The sequence below is a fragment of the Uloborus diversus genome, chromosome 9 (assembly GCF_026930045.1).
Source record: "Uloborus diversus isolate 005 chromosome 9, Udiv.v.3.1, whole genome shotgun sequence".
In the NCBI taxonomy this organism is placed as follows: domain Eukaryota; kingdom Metazoa; phylum Arthropoda; class Arachnida; order Araneae; family Uloboridae; genus Uloborus; species Uloborus diversus.
This window is the reverse complement of record NC_072739.1, coordinates 85,490,238-85,508,429: the sequence shown is the minus strand read 5'-3', so window position 1 is coordinate 85,508,429 and position 18,192 is coordinate 85,490,238. Positions and strand designations below refer to the sequence as shown.

General features: G+C 31.8%; 2 protein-coding genes across 3 annotated transcripts in view; one reads left to right on the top strand and one right to left on the bottom strand.

Annotated features, from left to right (window-relative positions):
* LOC129229636 (F-box DNA helicase 1-like) overlaps window positions 1-10,057 on the bottom strand; it is a 60,616-nt gene extending 50,559 nt beyond the window's left edge. The window contains exons 1-2 of the mRNA XM_054863990.1: window positions 9,978-10,057; window positions 1,708-2,506 (exon numbers count right to left, since the gene is read on the bottom strand). Coding sequence (XP_054719965.1) covers window positions 1,708-2,487 — 780 coding nt within the window. The 5' untranslated portion in view covers window positions 2,488-2,506; window positions 9,978-10,057. The remainder of the gene's footprint in view (window positions 1-1,707; window positions 2,507-9,977) is intronic.
* Window positions 10,058-10,560: 503 nt separating this feature from the next.
* Window positions 10,561-18,192, top strand: part of LOC129229481 (uncharacterized) — a 46,526-nt gene continuing 38,894 nt past the window's right edge. For both annotated transcript variants that reach the window (XM_054863796.1, XM_054863795.1), the window contains exon 1: window positions 10,561-10,596. The gene's annotated coding sequence lies outside the window, so the exon portion shown is untranslated. The remainder of the gene's footprint in view (window positions 10,597-18,192) is intronic.

Genomic DNA, 18,192 nt, shown 5'->3' with positions numbered 1-18,192 from the left:
TTAATTATTTTAATGGTTTTTGCAAATAAGTTTTACATGATGTTTTAACAAAAATTATTTTTTAAATCATAGATAAAAAACAATGAATTGATGATTAAATATCTGAACTTATATTTTAAAACTTGTGCTATTTCTTATTTTAGTTTATATTTTTAATCTAAGACCTTCTATAGTACAAAAAAATGTAAAATATAACATTTAAGTAATTATTTCACTATATTGGGAACACTTTTATATACATGCATAAATGTCGAAAAATTTGGTTACTATTATGGACAAAAAAAACTCATGCATAAAATTTGTGATAAAGAATTCAACTTCTGCATAACTTGCTAAAATCAGCTATGTAAATAAGTTACGTATATATTTATACTTGAATATTCACATTGCATAAATATTTTTTAAAAAAGACATAACTTTGACACTATTGTTCTGTTTTTGATATTTGCTCACAAAATATTGTTCCTCAAAAAATTGATTTAGACACTTTCGGACAGTTTTGGACACAAGGGTTTTGAACAGGACAGTAAAAACCTTGCCAAACCTGCTTTCATTTCCACACATGCATAAATATGGGGAAATTTGGTTACAACTATTTAAAAAATATATAAATAAATAAAAAACTGATGCATCGGGGAAGGTGCACCTTGGGACACTTTTTAGATAATGATTTTTAGAAATTTTATTTTCAAACCCATTTTCACCAAACTTAGCTGAACATACAATTTTTGACATTTTTGCTTCAATAAAAATTTATTTTGTTCCATTATTTCATCAAATTAAATTTTCATAAAAAAAATTAAAAAGTCATTATAACGTCCCAACCTGCCCCACTAGGTGGGCCACTCGGGACACCAGCAATAATCCTAATAATTGTCATCTTTAATAACTGAAATCTTAATTCTACAACACATGCTGTTTCAACAACACATGCATCAACAGCAAGGAACTTCCTGTTTTCTTTTCTAGATCTCACCATTTTTGTTATTGTAATACTTTACCGAGGAAGAAAAAACAATTTTCTGTAAAACAGTAGCTATTTTCTCAATTTTAGTTCATTTAAACTCATCAGATTTATTAAGTACAATGAAAAAGGCTTTTTCTGTACTGTACATTGGTGGAGCAGCTTGGAAGTGTCCCAACCTGCCCCACTTAAGATTGTTATTATACATCAACTTTTTAAAAGTTAGACTTAGCAGCACAATAGATTTTTTAACCTTAAAATTATTATGAAAGGACATGCTTTAATTCCCACATGCTATGATTGAAATTATTTCATTTTCTGCTTAAAATTTTTAATAATGAAACCACCTGTTAATGCAACTCAGAACCGTTCAAAACGAAGAAAATATTCAACTTCTATGTAACTAGATTAAAATCAGCTGCAATCAGATATAAATAAGTTGAATGTTCACATTGAATAAATATTCAATATGAAACATTACTTTAACATATTTTATTCTGTTTTTGATGTTTTCTCACAAAATATAATTTTTCTAAAAATATAGTTTTGGACAGGACGGTAAAAACCAGGGTTTTTACTGTGGTTTTTACCGTAATGTCCAAAACCTTGCGGACCCTGCCTAGAAATCTATTTTTATTAATTACTAAATTTTCATACGTAAATTTATGATAAACTAAACTAAAATCTCTCTCACTACTTCTAAAAATTAGCAAGTACCATGAAAAGTAAACCGAATATTTTACCTTTTTATTATTAATGGCATTGTTCCACGTTCTGCTGACTTGTCGACATTTCATTAAATCTTTAAAAGGAATTTGGCAGAAAATAGATTCTAATACATGGTCAGGCAATCTTTCAAAATAATCAATCTTGGGGACCTGTTCTTCTTCAACATCAGATTCTCCAAATAGTCCATAGTAATTATTCGCTTTCTGAAAGAAAGTTTCATTATTCTGTACAGCTTTTGAAGTAGAAGGCACATTCACATCACACGAAGCACCTTCTGTGAGTTCTTCCACTTTTTTCACATTTTTTGTGGCAGATGGAACTGGTCTGAAGTAGTTCAAAATTTTATTTTTTAAATTAATAGTAGAGTTCTTTTGAAAAGCCCTTGATTTCACTTTAGCAAAAGAGAATTCACTTTTTTTTGGTTTGAAATAGCTCGCAAAAGTCTTTTCATGATTGTCTGTTTTTGGATTGAGTGTTTCATCTTCTTGAACTGAAACGCTGGATGTCGGAACATTTTGGTCACTTTTTCGACTTTTAAAACCGCGACTCAGTCTTGAAGACGGTTTCATTAACTTTGATGCTGAACAAAATGATGGGAGAGGGGCATTGGAAAAATTGTTCTTTGAATCTCCTTTCCTCTCAAGCTGAGAATTTTCATCCTCAGTTTCTGAAGTTCCAGAAAGAGAACTTTTATTTTCCACATGCAGGACTTCCTTGGATGAACCAGCCTCAGAATTTTTGACAGAATCCAGGCGACGTTTTTTATTTGGACGATTCAATGATGATGATGACATTGTTACTAGGTTAGAAAACCTAAATAAGGAAGAAGAAGAAAACATGTATATTTTTCCTAACATCTTTTTAAAGCGTTATATTATACAAAGAAGAATATTATTTATCATACTTAAAGCTATTATGGTTAGTGTAAAAGATTTTACATTACAAAAAAAAAAAAAAAAAAATGCAGACAGCATGATTAAGTTTTGGAAAATGCCATTGAAAATTTAAATAAAAAAATTTTGAAAAAAAAAAAAAAATAGAACCGACTTCAAAATTGCTCTTAAAAGTGAAAAATAATTTTATTCTTTAAACACCATCAATAATGCTTTTAAACATAATTTTTGAAGTTGGCGCAAAAACAAAACGTAAAATCCAGTGTAACCATGCTTCGTTCATATTTTTTTCAGAAAAGCATCCAAAGTTACGAACGAAACATTTATATCGTTATTCCAATATGCTGTTATCAATGCATAATGTGATAGTGAAGAAACTGGTCCTGGTTAAATTTATAGTTGTATTTGAGTTATGGCTGTGAATGATTTTATCTATTGTTTTTGCGCCAACTTCAAAAATGTTTAAAAGCATTATCGATGGTGTTTAAAGAATAAAATTATTTTTCACTTTTTAGAGCAATTTTGAAGTCGGTTCTTTTTTTCTTTTTCAAATTTTTTTTATTTTATTCTTTTTAGTGTAAATGTAGGTATTTCAGAAATAGTAAGAAGTTACCATCACGACCATCATGACAAAACTTCATTTTTTTCTTAAAAATGCTCTATACTAAAAAAAAAAAACTATTGACTTAAAAGGGTAAGCGTTAACTTTAAGCGAGCGTTAAACTTTAAGCGATTGGCACTAAAAACTTATCTTTGTTCCTCTCTGGAAATCATGTGTGGTTAATTTAATTATAACCATTTAAGTATTGCGTTTTTCCTAATTTACATTTCACAGAATCTAAGTTGCTCATGATGCAATCCTGTATTTTCTTATCTGTTATCGGCATAGATGATAACGATAAAAATACTACAATAGTTGAGGCAAAGCTAATGGTAGCATTGTGAAGGCTAAGCAGATCCTAATCACTGCATCACCTCGCTTCCATGTTAGGTTTGCCCCTACTATGGAGCAGGAGCAATAGCACTGAAGAAGGGAAGATTTTGATAATTCACATAGGGTTACTATAAATCAGCAGGGTTACTAAAATAAAATTATTTACGCCAAAAATGAGACGACAGGGCCAGATTCCCCATTATCGAAATTTGATGCTTGCTTCAGAGAAGCCTTCATTCAAAATTATCATTACAATTACTATTAATGTTACTGTTGTATGGCACCAAACTTTCATAACAATGGGTTTCATATTTAATCATTTAATAGGGAAATTACATGAAATTTATAGTTTTTTGCCCATAACTTTTTTCTAAAGGATAAATATGGTCAAACAAAGTAATGGGACCTAAGTTGAGCAATCCCCTATCCATTAAAAAATAATCATCAAAATCGGTTCCCTAGGTGGACAAAGAAAAAAAAACATACATACGGTATGAACTGATAACCGCCTCCTTTTTGAAGTCGGTTAAAAATAATATTAAAGCAATGTAGACAAAGTAAATACATTTTAAAATACAATCGAATAACTTTATAACACCGACGGAGTGGTTGGAAGTAGCGACGCTACTGTAGTAGCTACATTTTTGAGTAGTTTGTAGTGTAGCGCACTACTTTTTTCAAAAAGTAGTGTAGTGAGTAGTTCACTACAAAACAATAGTAGTTTGTAGCGATTTCTGGAAACTTCTTTTTAAATAAACTGAAAAAAAAAAAGGTTCAAACGAATTTGACTGGCGCCAATTTTACATAAGTACATCAGCGGATGTAATGAGAAATAAGACTCATAAAAATACGAGCTGACCCTCAGGCATTTCATTTTGATGCCATACGTTCTACTTTGTTTGACGCCATTAGTTTTTTTGCCGTCGTAATTTTCATATTTCACCAATATTCAAATTGCAAAAAGCGCTTATTTTCGCGAAAATGAAGATGTCAATGATTTCGCGAGTTGAAAATTTGATGAATTTTATATGAACAGACCGAAGATTTAAAAACAAAGATATTTTAGCAAGGCTTAAATTTTCGACAGTATTCACCAAATAAAAAGAAGCTACTGAAAAGGCTATAGAAAAGGATGAAATTGAACTGTTCTGGAGGACTTAACAATAAATACGAGCATTACAGTGTGTGAGAGTATGATAACGGACAGCTTTCTTAATGTCTTCTGATGAGTTAATTTATCAATCTTTTTTTGTTCAATCCTCTTACGGTGTGTATGTGTGTATTACGGTGTCCCCCCCCCCCCCGAAAAAATCGAAAGTTGATTTTTCAAGTTGTACACTCTTATATTTTGTCCTTTTACGTCAAAAAAAAAAATCATAATTTGAACAACGGCAGCAAGTGCTGATTATGTCTGAAAATGTGAACCAGCACTTGTGTAATGCTAGGCCAAATTAAAATAAAATGTTTTTTTTTATAAACTCAAAATTAAAAAACATTTAGATATCCCACACGTGTCTAACATTTATAATTTTCTTCAAAAAATGAAGTTTTTGATACATATTTTCAGAAATGTAAGATTTTACAAAATTATCAAGCTGAAAAATATAAACAGTAAAGTAGAAAAGTAGGTAATTAGCGTTAAATAGAAATTTTTATTTTCCTGCAATTTTTAAGTCTCCCACATAGTACTCAAAGATCTGGTTTCTTTCCAGGTTGAGTTAAATTTTTCATTCAAAATATATTATTTTTTTATTATTCGTTTGTAATTGTTGATCTGTAAATGTGTTCGGCAGTAATTTTTGAACTTGATATTCAACTTAAATTTATATGCAATTATTTAAAAAACAACTGAATAACTGGAAAAAAAAAATCAATTTTTTAAATAAAATTATAAATTTTAGATCAAGTGTGACATATCTAAATGTTTTTTGATTTGAATAAATGTTCTTGTGGTACATATGGGGTGTTGGGTACAGGGGCAATGTTTTATTCACAGAAATTTCGAGTTTCTAAAAAAAGTCCCCCCCCCCCTGACGTGGCCTAGCATACAAGTACTGTTTTACACTTTCAGATGCAAGTCGGCAAATTATATGAAACTTTTTATCACGATTGTTTTGACACAAGAAGAAAAATACAAGAGTGTATGAGACTTGAAAAAATGACTTTCATTTTTTGAGGGACAACCAATTGTGTATGCTTTTTATTTACTTATTTTTTGAAAAGTAGCAACTACACTTCAAAAGTAGTTTGTAGTTGCTACATTTTGAAAAAAGTAGTTGTAGTTAACTACATTTGTAACAAAGTAGTTGTAGTTGTAGTTAGCTACAAAAAAAAATGTAGTTTTTCCAACCACTGCAACCACTCAAATTATTTTTTATTTTATTTTTTTCTTTTTAAATGTCTTTATATTCAGTATTTCACATGAAAACACTAATTTTGGTAATCCAAGCTGTAAGAGAATTTAATTTCCCTTCATACCTAGGTATTATTTGCCACTTTTCTAATTAATACTAAATATGTGACACAAAATAGAATTAATAAATCAATACTATAAATTCGTGGAAATATTTAGTACAAATTTACTTTGACCTATGTAGAGATGGGCGAGGCCAGAAAAAAAAATTGGGGGAAGGGACTTAAGGGAAAAAAGTTTTTTCCCTGAGGGCAGGGTTGCTATTTTGTCTACTTTTTTGTAAAAAGTCCGGACGCTGGAAGAAACTGGACAAAATTGGATGAAATGAGAAATAAACTGATTATACATACGTAAATTTATTGTTATTGGTGTTATAATATTAGTACATTATTCTAACGTATTTTCTATTATGAATTAATTATTTAATTAAAATAGAATCACTAGCTTTAGAATTTCATAAATCTAAAAAAAATAATAATTACACATTGGTGCAGCTAATTTTAGATCATAATTTACTTAAAAGTAATAAAATTTAACTATGTGAATTGCTATTGGGCATAATTAGACTATTATATACAATAAGAGAAAATAAACTCAATGGGAAAGTCAAATGAAATGCTTGGAGATATACATACAAAACAAAAATTTGTAGACTAAAAATATTTTATAACTGTTATATTTTTCGAGATTTTATTGATGTCACCCCGTAGTAAAATATTTATGTACTCAGCATATTTTATGGATATATTAATGTCATACAAATTAAGAAAAATTACTACTTTAGTGGGGTTGTGGGTACTCAGAACAGTGTACTGGAAGAGGCTATAATAGGCAAGAGGATAGATAGCTTTAAAAGGGCCATTAATCTTTATTGAGGACAGCCTAGTCAGAGCCTGTTGCTGATCATCACATTTGTATTTGTATTACAAGAACAGATTTCACTTCATGCCAACATTTCTTTTATTAATACCAAGTAGTTTTTCTTTTTTTTTTTAAATACGATTTTTAATGTTTTGGAATTCCAACCTTGAAAAACTTTTTATTTCTACTTTTTAATTTTATAAATGCACTTATTACGGATAATAAATCTCCATATCACATGTAAACATCTTAAATTTACAGCTGATGTGCTTGTTTTATAAATGCTATTACATGCATTATAATTTATCTTAACACTCATTTGATGAATTAACTTATATAAGCTTCAACTGATCTTACTTTTTTATTTTCACTCTAAAATATTTTACAATAAATTGTTTATATACATATTTATGTATGCTCTATTTTTACATTAAAATATTACTTAAATAGGAAAAATCTATATAATTATTTATTATATTCAAACTTCGAATTTTTAACTCAAAACTTTCAGTTTACTGATGATGTGGACAAAATGGACGAAACCGACAAAATGACATTTTGTCCGGGACGGTTTTTTCCAGGTTTTTTTCCAGGGTGGACAAAATAAGACAACCCTGCCTTAGGGGCATATTTCCACTCGAGGGGGCGGGGGGATTATATTTTTGTACAAAATAATGTATTCAAAAATTTATCTAATGCTTTTGTTTTCTTGTTTAAATTTTTTTTTTCATATTCAGTATCTCACATGAAAACACTAACTTTGATGATGGAAGCTGTAAGATAACTTAAATTCACTGTATTTTTATGTTATTTTCCTCTTATAAAACTAAAACTATACGCAGGACAGAATTATATCAATAACATCAATGAGTGGAAATAATTTGACATAGCCATTTATAAAAATCCCACCCGTATAAAAAAAATAACTGTCAAACAGGGACCGATTTACACACCTGGGTGCCCTGGGGCACTGACAAATATGGTGTCTCCCCCCCCCCCCCACACACACAGACAAAAAAAAATATTAATTAATTTTTGGATATTATTTTGATTGAAAGAAAACTTTAAAATATCGATTTCATATGAAAAAAGTTAACAATTAAGATGTTTTGCAGAGAAATCATTTAATATAAATCTAAAATAAATTCCTGATTTTCATGTAAGAAAATTTTTTACAGTCACAGATGGAGAAACTATGATACAAATGGTTAAGGTAAATCATAATGTGCTTTCTGCGTTCCTTTGTTTTCTTGTAGTAAATTCATCTATAATGTCCTTATAACCAAGTTTTGCGGTCAAACTTCCTTCTATTGATAATAGAGCTAATGAAGATAACTTACTATCAAAAATGAGAGTACGCAAAGGACACTTAGCTCTCTTCAATAGCGAAAATGATCGTTCTCCACTACAATTGGAGATTGGCAAAGTCAAAAACAATTTCAGGAATGTATCTACATTGGCAAAAGTATCCATTTACCAAGTTTATGGATTTTTTTAAACTTTTCAGTGACTGAACTTTCTTTTCCGATGATTGAACTAATATGAATAAATTCATCAGGAAAAGATTCCTCCAAACCACACGAGTAAGATTTTTAAAGATCTTTTGCACTTTCTCTAATATTTTGCTTATCGCATTCAAACAAGCAAAAAAATTTCTTGAATATGCCATCATAGGCTGACATCCTGAATTTAAGTTTTGTAATCAAATTATCACAGATTACATTAAAACAGGAAACCTTGAAACTTTGCTTAGAGTCTAATATGACTTCTTCACATTGTCTATCATAAAACTGTTTTGGAGTTTCATTTCTGTCTTTTTGCTCAAAAAAAAAAGATAACAGAAATTTGGTACCCCCTTCCCTTTGGTGCCTCGGGCCCGGGCCCTGAATGCCCAGTCGTAAATCAGTCCCTGCTGTCAAATGATGATTGGATTAATTTAATTTTTATAATTTTGGGTGTTTGAAACTTAGAAATCCAAGACTGGCATTTAGAAAAAAGAGAGGACTTTTATAATTGTAAAAGTTTTGAGGATATTCCAAAGAAGGAAAAATAAACTAGACAACACCTATTTATATTTTTTTATCTTAAGCATTTTAAGTTTTGAAAGAAAATATAACTATCTAACTACATTTTAATTGATAAAAACTCTAATTTTCTCTGAAAAAAAAAATGGGGGAAAACTTTCTTTTCCATGACTTCAAAATTTCTGGAAATTTTAGGGCTTAATTCTAACAAGGCCAAAACTAGCATACAATCAAGTGGTTAATTAATTATCTAGTTAAAAATAATATTTTTCAACATGTGTTATTTCACTCTTTATTTTCCTCAAAAGTATATCATTCTTTTCCCACTTAAAAATGAGATATATCTTCATCATTTAAAAACTTTTAATCTGTTCTTTTGTTAATTTTAATATGTATAACAAACATTTTTCACTATATCTTCCTTAAATCTTGACTGAGATTATGCTTCGAATGCCTCTTAAGTTGCTTGTAGATTCTGAACAATGAATTTCCTACTCAAAACCCATGTAAACATTCAATCAAAAAATGTCAAATAAAGTTGAGATTAGTTTACAATCAGGATAATTGCAACAATCCAAAATAGGTTTGTTACAATCATACTAACTGACACAAAAGTTCTTTAAAATTAATATTATTTAAACCTGAATAGTGTATTATTAGAGCAAAATTTACGTTAAAAATACGTTGATGTAGAAAATCGTTAAGAATGTACAATTCAAACACTTGTTTCTTCACAGTAAGATACGGAACATATCTAATTGCTATTTTGAAAAAAAAATTTACCAATCTCATTCTTGACATCGTCTTCAAGTATTTTCAGATGAAATTGTATAAAAAAAAGCTATACCTACTAATATAGCACGCACAAGCATTGAGCAAGAGAGAGTAAAAACTTATCATTTACATAATTAAATCAAAGCACAGAAAAGATTTTACGAGACATACTATGCTAATATTTATATTGTAAGTTTACCATGCTGAACACATAGCCTAATTTTACAATTTTCCCTGTGTAAAAAAATGGGAAGTTCGTTAGCACCGAACGAGGTGTAGTTTAAGAAACAGTCTAATGGTGAATTTGTTAGCAATCGAAAAATCGTTAAATTTAGAGGGTTGAAAGAGAAAACAGTAAATGCACAAGAAAAATTCACTCACTTACAAAACTAAACAGAATTTTGACACATAGCAATTAATATGAACATTCTTACAAAGCAAAACAAGAATATGCGTTCATGTTTGGGCATAATGTGTAGAGAAAATGCGAGGAAAGGAAACCCTATATTTGGCAACAGCTTATATCGCCATCGCCAACTTCAGTTCTACCGTTCTAACTAAATTTCTTACATATTTAATAATCTGAAATTATTAAATTGCAAAACATGCTGCAGTTGTTTTTTTAGACTCTCTAATGCACATGTTGCTCTTACTGATGAGGTATTATTCCAAATTTTTGAGCAATCAGCAACGGTTTTAACAATCAAGCAAGCGAATGAGAGAAAATTCTTTTCCCAAGTGAAGCTTCAAAATGAAAAAGATTTATTCCCTCTTCTTATATTTTTATTTCTGTAATTTATTTATTTATTTAGTTATTTTGATGTTTAAAACCAAGAGAAAAAAATGTGTTATACATTTAATGTGGTTTATATAATTTTCGTCGCTAAAGTTTGCAATATAGTAACCAAGACTTGATTTCTTAACCAATCAGATTCATAGAACACATGGATTATTCCTCTATGGATGGTCGCGTATTTTGAGAGAGTGAGATAAATAAACCACACGTGCGTATGACAAGTATTTATTTTACTTTTTAAAAATATTATTTGATTCAGGTTCTCTTGTGAAAGACAATATTTAAAAAATTTATTCCTGCAGAGGGAGCCAAATGTTTTTGAAATGATTCTTTTCCCCGAAACAAAAATATGACAAAATATATGGGAGAGAACTGAAAAAAATTTAGCTTTTCAGAGTTGCTTAGCTTTTTCTGTGCTGTTTTACAAGCAATATGTAGCTTTCTTTGATTGCATTTCAAGAATAGTATCAAAGAAAAATTTCCAAATCTGTTATCCACTTTAAAAAACCTTGCACCAGCATCCTTTAATTCATTATTCAATAGTTATAAGCTAAGTTAGGTAATCTCAATGAAAAAAAAACAGAATTTTTCTACCTGTAGTTTTTAATTGTTCCAAGACAATGACTCCACAAAGAAGGGAAAGTGCGGCTCAAGTTAAGTAGAAAATTTCCTTATCATTATCTAACTTTCTGTCATAAATTTGAGTGTTGAAACATGCATATTTTTCTGGGAAAGCTTGGTTTGAAATGACTTGAGCCGCACTTTTCCTCCTTTGTGGAGTCACTTTCTTGGATAATTGAAAACTACAGGAATACTTAAATATTGTTGTTTCTGACTCAGAGGAGTTATTTTGTCATTTTGAGTACATTATGAAAAGTGCTTAGTATTTTTTTAAAAAATTCTGTTATTTTATTAGTTTTAGCAGTAATGTATTTATTTTTAAAATAGAATAATATTACCATCATGAACTTTCACCTTTTTTTTTCATATAAGTGCTTCATACTAAAAGGGAAAAAAAACATTTTTGTGTTTAAAAATTTAAGCATTTGGCACTAAAAATTAATTCTTGTCCCCCTCTATAATTAATTTTTGTACTAATTTAATTAGAACCATTTAAATATTAAAGGTTTGCAAAATTAATTCATATTTCACAACATACAAGTTACTCGTGATAAAGATCCTAAAATACAAATACAAAAGTGACGACCAGCAACAGGCTCTGGGCCCAGCTAGACTGATCCTAGTCAATTTACAATCCCCAGTGAAGATCAATGGCCTCTTAAAACTATCTACTCCCTTGCTCATTACCACCTCTTCTGGTAAGCTGTTCGCAGGTTCCACTACCCTGCTAAAATAATAATTTTTCCTAATATCCATGTTAGCCTGAGATTTAAATAGCTTAAAACAATGACCCCTTGTCCTGTTTTCAGTGCTAAACTTCAGCCCCGTAACATCTTTCATTTTAATAAATTTAAACAACGGAATCATGTCCCCTCAGTCTCTTCTTTGCTCAAGACTACATTTTTAGCCTTCTAAGCCTAGAATCATAATCTAAGTGAGAATGTCCATTTATTAGCCTTGTAGCCCACCTTTGAACCCTTTCCAATACATTAATACAGTGAAACCTCAATAAGTAGTCGACCGGTTAAGTTGGTCACTCCGTTTAAGTGGTCATTTTTCTTTGGTTCCAAAAGGGCCTCATTCACAGTAATGTAAAATGATCCTCCTTTACTGGTCACCAAATTTCATTTTACCCGGTTAACTAGTCACTTAAAAGTTGTTTTCTAAAATTCCTTTTCTTTATCGGATCTTAGAAAATAGTGTCGGACTTGTTTGATAGTCATTTTTCCTTGAAATCTCGATCCTCTGTTCTGGTCGTTCAAAGCATACTTCTTGCTGTGACTCTGCCGAGTGCCGAGAGTATGAATCAAAACTCCTTTCAGGCAAGACATTCGAAATCTAATACTTGGAGAAAGTTAGCCAGTATTTAACATCGGTTCAAGGAACTACAAACACAGAATTTAAAGCTTGATGTATGTTAGAAGAGATCATTCTTTTCCGTAAGCAACAACTTCATGAGTCAACATTGAAGGATTGTATTAATGTACCGTAACTACATTAAAAAAAGTTGTTGTTATTTAGTAATATGTAAGTAAGAGAAAATAAAACAAAGTAACTGTCATTAGTATTTCCCCCCCCCCCCCTTTTTAATATTTCCACTAATTTATAGACATCTACTGCCATTCATGAATAATATTTGTAAGGCTTTTTATTTTCTTCCTTAATTTCCCACTCCACATAAGTGGTCAAAAATTTTTGGTCCCTTGAGTGACGACTTAATGAGGTTTTACTGTATCTTTCTTAAGATAAGGAGACCAAAACTGAACAGCATACTCCAAATGAGGTCTTACCAAACTTCTATATAAAGGCCAGGGCCGTAACCAGAGGGGGGGCCTGACAGCCCCCCCCCCCCCCCCCCCGAAACCCAAAATGTTTTCTACCGTAAAACAGAAGGTTTTTTTTTTTTTTAATTCCTAATGTCAGAAAAGGAAAATAACAAAGTTTTTTTTATTCTTAATTTTGCTTCTATTCAAAATTTATAATATTTTGAAGAAATACAGAAAAAGCAGTTCTAGTTCTCATTAAGCTGCAAGGCACACTTGAAATTTAGACCTTTAATTAGGACTTCCTGCTCTCTTTCCCAATTCAATTCAGGGCAGTCCATAGTTAAGGCAGGCCCTTTGTCAGTTCGTTGTTTTTCAAGTCCACCAAACTGACTTCTGTGCACTTCCTCCTCCAGGGGCTTGCACAGAAATTTTGGGGCTGTCACAAATGTCTTTTTTGGGCCCCCTCCATATTGTTTACCCATATTTTCAACCCTAGGTTTAAAAATATTGGGCCCCATTTAAGCTCGGGCCCGGGCCAACATGTATACTTTCTCCCCTCTATGCACGACCCTGCCCTCCTCCCCCTATAACTCTTATAAAACTTACACTGTACTGATTTCGAGTCGGGAACTCCCCAAAGGCTGGACCCCTATTTTCTGATTAGGCGAGTATCTTGTTACCAAGATGTGCCAAATTCAGCTCCCTGATACAGTCCTGAGTAAAAAATGCAAAAATCACGATTCTCGCGTTTTTGTAGCATAATTTTCAAGATCATTTTTGTGACTGATATGTTTCATGTCTTGCATTTATTTAATGCCGAATTCAGTATCATGGAAGTTCTTTTGTTATTGCTAGTTTTTTTTTTTTTTTTTTTTACCTCTACGGCATACTGTTAATACCTTAAGTATGAGAAAAAAAATAACACTTACTCTACTCTCTTTCATTTTCTGCACTTCTTGTGATTGAAAAAAAAAGTTTGTTTCGAGAAATATTTCGTTGCATTTAGTTTTTAAATTAAAACGAGTGTGTCTTACAAAGTTATAATCATTTTGTAAGACTGTACAATCAATTTCTGAAAAGTGTAAATAAAGATCTTCAAATAATTTCAACTGTTCGAGAGTCTTTGAAAATTATTTAAGTTTTTGAAATTCCTTGAAAAGTTCTTCAATTTTGTATCTTATCAAGAAAATAAAGTATGAATTGTCCAAATGGCCAGAATATTACTCTTTTGTTCTTATTTTCTGAATGTCTACACCATTTCTTTTAAACTATTTTGTAGAATTTTCATACTGTAGGGCATTAAATGAAAAAAAAAAAAGGAGTTGGGTTAGTGATCAAAAACAAACTTCACTAAAAGCCGATATGAGCAGATGACTGGGTGCTTCTCTTTTCTCCTCTCTCGTTTTTCCTCTCTGTCCATTAATTTCCATGATTTGTCGAGCAAGCAATTTTTATTTTGTTTCTCGGGGGAAAAACTCCCAGACCCCCTGAAATTATGGATGTTCTACATCCGACTTAAAGGGACACTCTCCTGTTATCCTTACCACTACAAGGTGAATAAGAAAAATAATAAGAAATTAAAATAAAATAACAACAGTCCAAACAGTGGAATCATTAAAAATCAAGACAAAAAGTCTTCTATGTTAACATTTTTATGAGTTTGGTGTGTCTATGTATGCTATATGTGTGTATATGTTAGGGCAATGTGCTAATCCGGGCCCCTCCCAAAAAAAATTTCTGGATACGCCTTGATAAAGGCAGAAGAACTTGTTTAGATTTGTTTGAAATAGATCTATTGATAAACCCAAGCATCTTATTGGCTTTGTTACTAGCAATGCTGCACTGTTGGCTAAACTTTAAATCTTGACTTATTAAGACCTCCGGATCAGTAACTTTGTCTGCCTGACTAATGACTGAACCTTGCAAATAATAACTTGTACACTTATTTCCATGCCCTAAATGTAGCACTTGACATTTCCAAACATTAACAGCCATACCCCATTTATCAGCCCACTTCGTAATATGGTCTAGATCCTCTTGCAGCTGATTTGCTTGTTCTTCATTTTCTACAGTCTCCATAACTTTGACATCATCAGCAAAACAATTCATGTTCCCAGAAATATTTTTGTGGATATCGTTCATAAAAACAGTGAACAAAACAGGCCCTAACACTGATCCTTGAGGAACCCTGATTAAAACCTCACTCCAATTAGAATAATTTCCCCTTACAACTACCCTTTGTTTCCTCCCGGTCAGCCAGTTTTTTACCCAAATGAAAGTTTTCTCTCCTATTCCTATATCAGCTAATTTGCTAAGTAGAGCAACATGCGTTACCTTATCGAAAGCTTTTTGAAAATCAATGTAAACAACATCTACAGGCTTCTTATTGTCCAAAGCCATGGTAACTTTGTCATAGAAATGTAATAAATTAGTTGCATATGATTTATCTTTCCTGAAACCGTACTGAAAACTAGTCAATAGATTATTAGTCTCGAGAAAATTTACTATCTTAATTTTTATCAATGTTTCAAAAATTTTGCAAACCACCGAAGTTAGACCTACAGGTCTATAATTTCCTGCACTCCCTTTAGACCCTTTCTTGAAGAGCGGTGTAATGTTAGCCAGCTTTCTTTCCTCCTCTGGCACTGTCCCCGAGTTATAAAAAGCATTGAAAATATTTACGATTACATCTGCTAATTCCTCCACACATTCAACTAAAACTTTTGGATAAATATTATCTGGTCCCAGAGCCTTAGTCTCTTGAATTTTTTTCAAATGAAGTAAAACGTCATCCCTGGAAAATACAAAGTCATCAAGCTGTACTATAGCTTGTTTCTTGTTGGTGTCAACTGTTGAGATACAGTTATCTTTAAAAACACTCGAAAAAAGTTATTAAGAACATTAGCACTATCACTATCGTCCTGAATTGAAATTCCGTGCTCATCAACCAGTGGCCCAATATGACTATTCCGAACTTTCCCCGAATTAGTGTATGCAAAAAACCTCTTGGGATTCCTGTTGTGACATTACTTATCCCCGTTTTCTGTTATTGGCATGGATGAGGATAAAAATCCCAAGAAAGCAATAAAAGTGGATAAATTTCATACTTGTTCCAGAGGAGCTTTGATTCAAGATTTTTATTATGATTACTATTAATATTGCTGTTGTAAGGCAACAAAATTTAACAATGGGTTTTATATTTAAACATTTAATGGGGAAATTACATGAAATTTGCTGTTTTTCATCAAAACCGAAATAATAATTTTATTTTAGAATTGAATTTTTTATCGTTAAGTTGTACCTTAAGATTAGCAAATCATTTAGTGAAACTCCGAAGTCTCTAAGTGGTCTAGTTGCTGAGATATAAGCAAAAGCAGGCCTCAGGTTTTTCCGTGACCATCAGGCCAAGTATAATAAAAGTGTTTAATAATTTTGCGTTTGAACTACAACAATATTCAAATGAAAAATTTTGTAGTTCTATTGATGGTGTTAAGTTAAAGAGTGAGATTTGATAATCGAGGACTTGAGCATTAATGAGCAAGAATATAATAAATTTCTTGAGAAGGTGTACTGTTTATTTAAGCCTCATGGACATTTCTGGATATGCATGTACGTACACAAATAGATATATATGTTTTTGGGTAGAGAGATAGATACAGTCATACCTACGTGCAATATACCGACAGCCCGGTCACCCCAACCAGAGACTGCAGTTTTGTCCTTGTTATAGACTTCAGGGGTGTGTGTAATTCGAAGTTCAGAAAATTCGGAAAATTTTGGGTTGCTGTTTCCAAAAATTTTTGGCTGACAACACATTCTAAAACTGAAAAATTTTAAACCTTTTTGAATATTTTTTTCAATGATTTTTGTATGCATATTTGAAGTTTTTAGGGGATAGGGGGGGGTGTCGAGCTTTCTCATAGTTTCCAAAAATTTCACACCATCTTCAGAAAATTTTACTTGAGTCCACCTGCACCCCTGATGGACTCATCAGTCTGGAATAGAGGATAACCGAGCTGGAGTCGTATGTCATCTCATTGAAGCTGAGAAGGCCAACAAATTGTTAGATAAAGTAAATTTATCTCACCAGCGAGAGTCTGCAAACTTGGTGCGGTTAAACTCATAAATTGAAAGCAAAGCTTGGGTATTAAGCAGTAAGTTACTTCCCCTAAGGCAAGACCACATGCAATGTACCAACAGCCTGATCATCCTATCCAGAGACTACAGTTTTGTCTTTGTTATGGGCTCAGAAGTCTGGAATAGGAAATAACCAAGCTGTTGAGGCAGATGTCATTTCATTGAAGCTGAGAGTGCGACCGTGTTGTTTGTGATCTGAAATTTCTGACATTTCCGAAAATTGTGGGTTGCTGTTTCTGAAAATTTTGGTCTAGAAACATTCTGAAATTGAAAAATTAAATTAAAAAGAAAAAATTAACTTTTAAATTGTTTTTTTTTGCAACAATTTCAATGATTTTTGCATGCATATCTGATGAGTTTTTACCGGAGGGGGGGGGGTCGAGCTTCCAAAAATTTCACTGTCTTCAAAAAATTTTACTTGAGTCCACTTGCACCCTTGGAGTGCGAACAAACTGGTAGACAAAGTAAATTTACTCACCAACGAGCAGGGTTGGTGTTTTGTCTGCTTTTTTTGTAAAAGTTCTGGGACACTAAAAGAAATTGCACGAAACTCGACAAAATGAAAAGCTACTGTTTTGATAAAGAAAATTGTTGCTATGAACAGCTGACTTATGAATTCCAATACCATGACGATGATAAACTTCTTATAACTCAGGGACAGTGCCAGAGGACTGGAAACTGGCTGACATAATGCCGCTCTTCAAGAAAGGGTCTAAAGGTAATGCTGGGAATTATTGTAGAACTGTAAGTCTGACTTTAGTGGTTTGTAAGATTTTCGAAACTTTGATCAAAATTAAGATTATGAATTTCTTAGAGACTAATAGTCTGTTGACTAGTTTGCAGTGTGGGTTCAGAAAAGGTAAATCCTGTGCTAATAATCTCTTGCATTTCTACGACAAAGTTACCTTGGCTTTAGATAATAAAAAGTGTGTGGATGTTGTTTATATTGATGAGCATAGGCGGATTTAGGACTGAGTTCCTGGGGGGGGCAGGATTTTTTTTAGCAACATTTTTATTGCCCCCCCCCCCCCCCCACTTCCATGTTTTTCTTTTTCTTGTGATGCATAAGTCCATGCTTTACTTTTCTGTGTGTCGTTTTCATTAATGTGTGTTTTCATGCTGTCCTTTTTGAATTGACCTGAAGAGAGGGAGCCGGTATCAACAGAATGATGCAGGGCTCCCTTTTAAGTGGGAAATAGAATATCTCCAATTTTAGGGGGTCGTGGGTTTCTCCTCCGCAGGAAATTTTGTAAAATGCATATAAAATTCTGCATTTTGAA